At 44.7% G+C, this 9,133-nt stretch overlaps 1 protein-coding gene and 1 long non-coding RNA gene across 9 annotated transcripts; one reads left to right on the forward strand and one right to left on the reverse strand.

The window, feature by feature from the left end:
* The first annotated feature begins 254 nt into the window (after positions 1-254).
* LOC119285367 lies at positions 255-5,825 on the forward strand. 8 transcript variants are annotated; one of them, XR_005139472.1, is made up of 5 exons: positions 255-598; positions 1,202-1,303; positions 1,426-1,542; positions 2,558-5,044; positions 5,480-5,825. It is a non-coding gene; the product is annotated as an uncharacterized LOC119285367 (long non-coding RNA). The 8 variants fall into 8 exon arrangements; XR_005139473.1 differs by having other exon boundaries at positions 255-426; XR_005139474.1 differs by lacking the exon at positions 255-598 and adding an exon at positions 759-802.
* A 1,109-nt stretch (positions 5,826-6,934) lies between these two features.
* LOC119285369 (salt stress-induced hydrophobic peptide ESI3) lies at positions 6,935-7,592 on the reverse strand. Its single transcript, XM_037564621.1, has 2 exons — positions 7,407-7,592; positions 6,935-7,308 (listed from the first exon to the last, which is right to left on the reverse strand). Exons 1-2 carry the CDS (start codon positions 7,485-7,487, stop codon positions 7,225-7,227), a joined length of 165 nt encoding a protein of 54 aa, XP_037420518.1. The 5' UTR covers positions 7,488-7,592; the 3' UTR covers positions 6,935-7,224.
* Positions 7,593-9,133: the final 1,541 nt, after the last annotated feature.

Raw genomic sequence — 9,133 nt, forward strand, 5'->3', positions numbered from 1 at the left:
CATCTTACCCGATCTTTTTTGGTACTTCTTTGATACTTCCTCTCACCTCCCCCTCAGCCGCGAAAAACCAAGAAAAACCCCACGACCGAGTCCCGCACACGCCCAAACTCCCGTCGTTATTAACTGATAGGATCGAAAATAAACCACGGAGCACAAACCGGCAAAAATTAACCAGCGATAAAAAAAAAAAGGGCAAACTGTGCGGACTCGAGCGAGGTCTGCTTCGAGACTGCTTCAAGAGGATGAGACTCTGAACCCGCCGTGCCTGCTGCTGCCGTGCGACCAGGCGCCCGAGATCTTCGACATCGCCGACCACTTCGCTGGGTCAGGCAGCGTCAAGGACCCGCCCAGGATCCCCATCATATGCAAGCCCAACGTCGACGCCATGGAGCCGGCCCTCAAGATCGCCAACGTCAACCCAGATCCGTGCGCTACCTCCCTTTGCCGCCGGATCCCCGTGAGGCATGCTCAGATCCGTCCGCCAACCGCTGGCGACGATGCGTACGGCGCCACAACAGCCGTGCTCGAGCGCCTCCACCCCAACCCGCGCGCGAGCTACTAAACCCACGCCCCCACCCCATTCGCAACACACATTCCGGTAGTCCTCCTAGCCGACGTCGTTTCAAACCCGGGAGGAAAGCCCCACACGCCGGCGCGGCCGCGAACCCCGGCCGATCGGCGCCGATGAGAGGCGGGAGGCGCGGGACGGGGAGAGTGCGGCGGGGAGGCGGCGCCGCCGCCGCCGCTCCGCCGCCGCGGGGCGAGCGCGCCGCCGGCGTCCAGTTCATCGAACTCAGCGACGGTTCGTGATACGGGGCGCCTGTGCGTGAACTCTTGCTTTTTATTTCTCCTGCATTTCGGTTTAGATCGGGCGTCCAGGCGATTTTAGCTTGAGGTTTGGCACGTAGCTGTAGGCTGTTGGTTGGAAGTTTAGGCGAGCTTTCGAGGTACTCGTTTGGTCGGGGTTGCAAATGACCGGCATTTGCCATGCATACGCGCGTACCGGTCAATTTCGTTTTCGAGAGCGCATCGATTGGTATTTTTCCCGATCCGAAACAAATTGCCCCCCAACCTTGTGAGCTGGATTTTTCTTTGCTTTTTTTGTGGGCTAACACTTCTTCGGTCAGTTGCAGTGTTGATCACTGTGTCAGATGCGAAATTTCGTTCGGATTATCACTTTTTTTGCAATTTTATTTTACAGATGATGTGAAGTCAGCAACGCAGCAACCACCGAAAGGAGAAATTGCGGAGGGATGCGCGGCAGATGATTTCAACGCGCCCCCATGTGATTCCACCAAGGAAGGTCTGATTAGAAGTTCACATTTCTCATTTCTTACCATCGTCGCCTCAGGCGCGAAACCCTGTTCATGTTCGATACATTAACTAACTCACTGTTTGTGTTTACACCCGATTACTGCTTGATAGTTTCCACAAAGAACCTGGGACGTCTTAGAAAGCGAACAGCTGCTGGCGGTGCTGCAACTTCTGAGTTGCATGAGGATGAGCTAAAGGTTGCTGATGTCAAGCTGAGCAATGATGAAGGTATGTGTGTTGGGAGGAACACTGATATCTCTCCGAGTTTTTGTGTTGCTTATTTTGTTAATGGTCACCAGAGTGTGGCACAATATTATTAGGGCTGTAACTGAGAAATCGGGGGGCCCATTGACACTAAAACTTAGAACCTGAACAAAAAAACGATTGAACATTTTTTAGTCATCACGGTAGCATATTTTTCCTCAACAAATTATAACCTACCAAGAAGCAAGTCTTGAAACCGTTAAAATGTGCCATCCTTCTAGCATGTAGAAGTGGCACAAGGAGACGGAATGTTCCATCCTCCCATCCTTCTAAGCATGCAGAAGTGGCACAAGGAGACGGAATGTTCCATCCTCCCAGCATCATGGTGTTGCGGTGGCGTGTATTTGTACTGGGTGCTTGATGATCGGTGCTTTATATATAAAGTGAGGCGAAAGCCTTTTTCGGTAAATTAGAGCAATTTATGTCTTCTTCACCATATTCAGGACAGAGACAAGACCAAGAGTTAGGTTTATGCAATTAATTTGTTCGTTGAGGTGTTGGATTGTGAGTTTTAAGTAAGTTATAAAAGAGACACGTGAGGTGGAGATACTATACCTAACATGAGATATTTCTCAACAAGTAATTTTATTTCTTAATGTCTAAGCTTCATTACTTCGTATTTTTTATTGCTCATTAATTCTTCAACTAGACATACTAATTACTACTATTCAAGAAAAAAGGGGGCTCCAAGATTTGGGGGAGCCTGCACAGCAATTCTGCTTGTACATGCCGAAATACATGCTTGGATCTCGTTCATATGTTTGCATTTCTTTTTGCAAGTGAACATATTTGATTCACCGATGTCTAAAGTCTGCCCAACCGTGGTACAATTGTGTGCCTACATACAAAAGTACACATATAAATTGAGATCAATTTGCTATGCAACTGTAGCAATTCTTATCCACATTTGATTATTCTGCACCGTTACAATCTGTAACCCACCAAAATCTGCTGCTGAGTTCTTCTTTTTCCTAATAAGACTGGTCATAATGGGGAGTATCATAATGCGTAAAATGACGAGCGTGATCGAGGCGTGGCGCCTCCTGGACTCCGTCCGTCGCCGCTTTGGCGACGACGTCCCCGCCGCTGGGCAGGAAGAGTGTTTCCACGCCTTCAACCTCCATGTCCACGATGTCGTACTCGATGCCCACCTGCAAGGTCAGCCTCCCATCCTCCCGGTCCTTCCCAGCAAATTAATCTGGACTTCAACCATGAATTAAACGTCCTGGTCTCTAATGGGAACTTTTTTGTTACTGAACTTCGTAATTGGTTTGCATAAAATCTGAGGTCTGTCTGACATATTTTACTTGACCACGGTTCGCTTCAGAATTCTACTTTATGTGAGCATTACTTTCTTAGTCTATCTGATTTACTTGGAGGAGTATTTAATTACACGTATGTGTAGTACAAGTTGTTATTTCCTAATAATTTTGATGGCCTCTAAGCATCGTTGTTCATGTCTATTATTATTTATGAAAGCTACATGTCTTGGAGGGAAGTTGCGACTTGAGGGTGTGAGCTCCCATTCTCTCAATTTCTTGGCATGGCCATGCTTGCAGTACTGATAAGACATCGTTGTTCATGTCTATTATTATTTATGAAAGCTACATGTCTTGGAGGGAAGTTGCGACTTGAGGGAGTGAGCTCCCATTCTCTCAATTTCTTGGCATGGCCATGCTTGCAGTACTGATAAGACATGCTTCAAAAATGGAGGAGGGAGGACGTGAGCTGCTGCCTTGGTTCCTGTCCGCACCAGCTGCCACAGTATGTAATCAGGCCTCCACTATCGTCCTCTGAATTTTGGATTACATGCATCTACAAGAGCGTGAGAGCTTGAGAGGGTAGCACAGTGCTACGTAGAAGTTATTTTTCTCCATGAAGTTGATCATGCGAAGCTGGTGCCAGATAGAAGGTTAATTGAGTTCTCATCTCCAAAATGTTTGCATTCTAAGTATCCTCTTTGATTCAGTGGTTCCATGATGCTACAGTTCACTTGGTTTTCACCTCTTGATGCTACTATGCACAGAAGGTGTTTGCTAATTTGCACATTAAAATTTTCTGATAAACTATGCCAATATCACATGCATATGTATTTTTTAGTGATGTTCGATTATTAATCCATGTTACAATAGAACGTGCCCACATAACAAGTTTTTCCGCAATCTTCGCAAGCAAGTATTTGTTTGTTTAACTGCAGGTGGAATAACAAGATCCACTGTGTGTGTGCAATGGCAACAATAAATACTCTGTGAGACTTCTGATAATTCTACTCTGCATTTTTTTGCTTTCGTATAAGTGTTCTGCCGCATTGTGCAACTACGATTGACAAATATGATACACCTCAGGGGTTCTTTTTATATATATGGACTGAACAATTGATTTAGTTTTTTTTGTCATACAGATTGGGCATCAAAGTAGACGACAAAGGATGACAAACGATTAAGTTCTGCACCTTAGTCCACTTACAACTTATAAGTTGATTGATACTTTTCATTTTATATTGATGTGCTTCCAATGAGAACAATTTTTTCACCGGATGTGTTTCATTACATATGCCATTTTATTTATGTGAAGTCTTTCAGACTTTCTTTTGATTCTTTATTTTAACGGCCTGAAAAAGGATTATAAGTAATGTTGGGTTCCTGACAGGACAAAGGTAGGAAGAGAAGCAAATCACAACCTTTAGGTTCATGGTTTAGGAGCAGGAAAGTACATGTCCATCTTTGTGGTATTCTCATATGAATAAGCATAATACTACGTACAGAATCTCTCAATTGTGTAGACAGGTCATCAAGTAATGGTTAGTAATTCATAATTCTGCTTCACCTTTATGTTAATGATCCGCTTTTAAGTGTTTGTTGCCAAAGTGAGCATCAAATTGCAGGAATCTCAATATTTGTTCTATATTTCTCGCAAGGCTCTTGTACGGTAGATATTTTTGCTTGGTCATAAATGAATTAGTCCCATGCTCTGACAGTAAGATAATGGAGCTAGGTGGACGAACATCGGCATTGATGCCAAGATTATCTGACATCTTGTTGTAGTAGTGTCTTAATTGGATATGTTTACAGTTCTAAAATCAATGTTCATCAGCATCCAGCCTTCTAACTAAAAAGTATTTTCGCAAGGGCTTCTCTGCACCGGTACGCTCTCTCGCTGGTACGCGATTTGAGGCATAGGAGCGAGGGGCATGTTGCGAGGTCGTCTTCGGTCACGGCTACAACTTATGACGAGAAGGGGATTTATGCTTAGTAGGCTGTCGTGTGGTTAGCAAGTCATTGTCGCAGTCTCCGCCTCCCAGGTTGCCTCGGCTTGCTGCTGGTGTGTGTTGCTGCAACAGCCCCTTCCGGCCACCTCTGAGGTTGGGCAATGTGGCCACTGATGTCAAGGGTGTCGCCATTTTACTTGCAAAGCACAAATTGCACCGCACACAACATCTTGCTATGCATGGCCACTGATGTCAAAGGTGGGTTCCATTTTGACGACCTCTCTACCAAGTCTCCATGCATGATCTCTTCTTTCATGTACTTTCTCCATCTGCTGTTATACTATCTTGCAACTACGGCTTATCCTGCTTGATGTCATGTTGCTTCGACAGTTGTTTATTGCTCCTAACTGTGGCATATCCTACATCCATCTGTTGATTTGGTTCAAGATGATTCCTGGAGTAGATAAACTATATTTTTTTCTGATGTTCCAAGATGATTTACTAATTTTAGCTCTGAATACCATAGATAAACTATATTTTTCTGATGTGCCTTTTCCCCTTAGATGTAAGGATTAGTAGTACTGTTCTAGCAGCATAGCTGTTGACCTTTATTTGTTTTAAATAATGGAATTGTTATCTCCCATTACCTTTTTACATGTATGGTGATATCTAATTCAAACTGTATGTTTGTAGAGAACCAAGTGCCTTGACGTACTATATAAAGAGATCATGTGAAAACAAAGCTGAAGTTCTTGATCAGGATGAGAAGGAAAGTGGTCTTCGAGCAACACTAATCCTGGGTCATACATTTGGTCATGTACATAATATCTTCGAGCGTTGTTGTTTTTATGTTGAGTTTATCTGTCTTGCATTACGATGGTCCATGTAAACTTATTTGGATGAATTGACAGCCCAGTAAGAAGTTTGCTTTATTTTTGTTGCTACTGCCTACTTTATTGAAGCATTTATGTAGATGACTCATGTACTCACTTTTGTTGCTTGCTAAAATAGAAAAGAATACAACGAAGAATAGTATTTATTTGCTTTAAGTCGTCAAATATTTTACATTGTGATATGTAATTCATTTTTTATTGAATGCATGTTTAGGTAGCATTATCCTTTTATCTAGAAAATTTTATATAGGCTTGCAATGAATAACAACTGAAGGTGGTTGTCGCACTTGTCCCTTGCTACTGGCCTATCATGATGGCGTTGACCACTGTCTCCTTTTGAACACGAGTTAGCTGATTTTTTTATAAGAATGAGGGTTGAGAGTGAACAGACTGGGGGCTGGGATTGGTCTATTACGTTATGGCCGTCTTAGTGGAATAATTTTCTTACTTTAAAAAATTGATAAATTGTATTAGAGATGGTTTTGCAGCAAATTGCATGATCGAGCAGTTCATATTTTTTCATCAAGTTATGCAATTTATTGGTTGGGATAGAAGAGTAAATGCATTGGTTTGTTACTTCAAGAATTAATAACCGACGAGGTGACATATCAGTTGCATGTCCAACAACGAACATCATATTTTTTATTTTTTGGTAGTACGCGACATTTAATTGTATGTTATAATGTGTCAATGGCTAAGAAGACATTGGATCTGCCTTCTTAGCTTGAGAGTGTCATGGGTGGCGTAGGCTCACCCACCCTCCCTTGATAGAGGTGGTGGATCGATCTGAATATGTGGAGAGGGGATTAGGGCTGTTGGCGAAGGACTCCTGCTTGGCGATTCATGGGGAAGTACGGTGTGAAAGAGAGAGTGTGCCATGGTGAAGCTGAGGTGGGCTTCATTAAATTTTAAAGAAGAGGGCTCCAACGAGAAATGGCCCACTACGTTGAGAAACCAAGCTGGAAGGGGACGGTCCGGCAGAAAAATGGAAGGGTGCGTCATAAGGTTGGCCTTTTGTGTTTGGACCGCACGTCATAGATAATAATGACGGATAGTCTGAACAATCATATTTCTTCTCACATATGAGTTAGATTTGGGGGAGCTCGTATTGTCGAAACAATTGAATTTTGAGGAGCCGATTGGATTTCATATCCAAACACAAACGTACGAGGAAGAAATGAGCTTCATCCTTAAAAATGACCTTAATCATTTGTTCAATTCATTTATTTATACGAGCGCTTGCGTCTGTACTGTGTTAAAAAAAACAATACTGACCTCCAACTTCGATTGCTTCCGAAAGATCATTTGGACATCCAATACTTTAAATTTAAGATCACAAACACTACAGCCGACGAATGCCCTAAAGTCCCCGAGCTACGTACACTCGTGACATCACAGGATCGACAATACCGAGCTCCCCAAATAAATGAAATCCGCAATATTCAATACATACAAGCATACACAAAGATTAACACAGACAGCATCAGTTGCTCTTGCACAGCGACTCGCTCGTCCAAGCCTGGACCCTGCAGCAGAGGCTGTTGCTTAAACTACCAGCACGTACACCGCGTAGATGATCCCCGGTATGTACCCCAGTATGGTCAGCAAGAGACAGATCCAGAACTCCACCTGAATCGACACATCCACACCAGTAATAACCAGATCAGATACGGGAGTAAAATAAGGCACAGCGAAGCCCGTACACAGTAGAAAAAGTAACCACTTACGCCGAGTTTGTAGCGCAGGAAGACGCCGACGGGAGGCAGGATGATGGCGAGGATCACCTCCAGGACTGTTGCCGAGCCCATGGCTTGCTCACTTCACTCGAGGCCTTCTAGCTCCTTTCTTTCTCTCTGCTTTCCCTTCTGAAAGAGGCGACTGGATTGGATGATTTGGATTGCCAGATCATGTAGTACACGTCCATTTATATAGACAAGACTTGGGTGTTTTTAGTAACTGGTGTGGTTTGATATTTTGATGTGGAGGTGGTGTACGTGTCCCCGGGCTGGCAGGTGGTTTGGCCACCTGCACTCCACGTAGCATCTTCTTGAGACGCGTGCGAATATGGGGCGCTGTAGCTCTGAAGATTGGATTAACCTCCTCCCTCTTAAAAATCTCTGTTTGCTGGTGGCGTGTTCTTGTCCGATGCGCTGTGCCTGTCCTTTTTGTCCCCGACTCGTTGTATCCATGCATGTCGGCACTGCCGTGAGAAAAAGAAATATCTATGCATGTCGGCAAGGCCCCGTTTGGGGTGTTTCCAAAGTTTTCCTAGCTGGAGCGGTTGCTTTTGCAGCCACCACAGCTGTGGTGGGTTCGTCCTTGTGTGCTCCGTGTGGTACTAGACGTTCAATTTGGATTGTCCGCCACAGAGCAATTATTTTAAAGGTGCGGTATAACATGCAGGAAAAATAACTTATTTCTTTTACACGGATCTTAAAATAACATCCCATGAATATAGCATCGATCAAGGCATAACTAAGTCTCAGTTGACTGAAATTTAGCAAGACTGTTTTTCTAAAAAAAAGCTATAAAACTATTTGAAATGACAGCTGCTATGGATCAACAGGCTGATTTCCTGAAAAACCAGTAGGGTTGCGAGCCGCCGGATCCTTCCCCTCGCGGTCGTTGGATCGGCCAACACAAGCAGGAGCCGCACCCCTTCATCGACGGAGTAGGGCATTTGGCAACAATTACGCTGCAAGATCTTTGTCTGGCTCATGGTGCAGTATACGTTGTGGACAAGTGATAGACGCGCGCGTCATGGTCTCCAAGATGAGCCTTCCTCCTACTTCACCTGTCTTCAGGAGATCGATTGTGTGGATCACATTCTTGCCCATTGTGCCTATGCCAGGGAGGTCTGGCATCGATGCTTTGATGCTCTACAGGTTAATGTGCAGGTGCCAAACACGGATGAGAAGTTCACAGATTGGTGGCTGCGGCAAAGAGGAAGATTCTCGAGGAAAGTTCTTCGTGGATTCGACTCCTTCATCTTAGCCACTGCTTGGGTGTTGTGGAAATAAAGAAACGCGAGAGTCTTCAATAGAATCCACCAGCAAAGGACCCCACAAGAGTTAGTTCAAATGGTGTTAGCCGAGATCAAAGAATGGAAGCTTGCAGGCATTGGAGCTGGAGGATTAGATCCTTTCGTGAGAGAGTAGTCTAGCGGTTATTGGTGTTGCGTGGGTGCCAACCTATAATGTTCGCATTGGTGGTTGGCTTCTTGTAATTATACTCTCCGCCTTCTATAAAAATATGGTACGCTATTGGCGTACTCTCAAAAAAAAAGAACAACAGCGCGACGATGCTCCATCGCAGCATGACGGGTCGTCGCGGCTCCGGCGATGCTACCGCGACGCCAGCATGGCGGTGCTCCATCGCAACATCGGCGGCCCATCGCAGCACCCGCGAAAGCCGACGATGCTTCATTGTAGTTCCAACACTTGCACGACGGTGC

This window comes from Triticum dicoccoides, chromosome 4A, assembly GCF_002162155.2.
Source record: "Triticum dicoccoides isolate Atlit2015 ecotype Zavitan chromosome 4A, WEW_v2.0, whole genome shotgun sequence".
Taxonomy (NCBI): Eukaryota; Viridiplantae; Streptophyta; class Magnoliopsida; order Poales; family Poaceae; genus Triticum; species Triticum dicoccoides.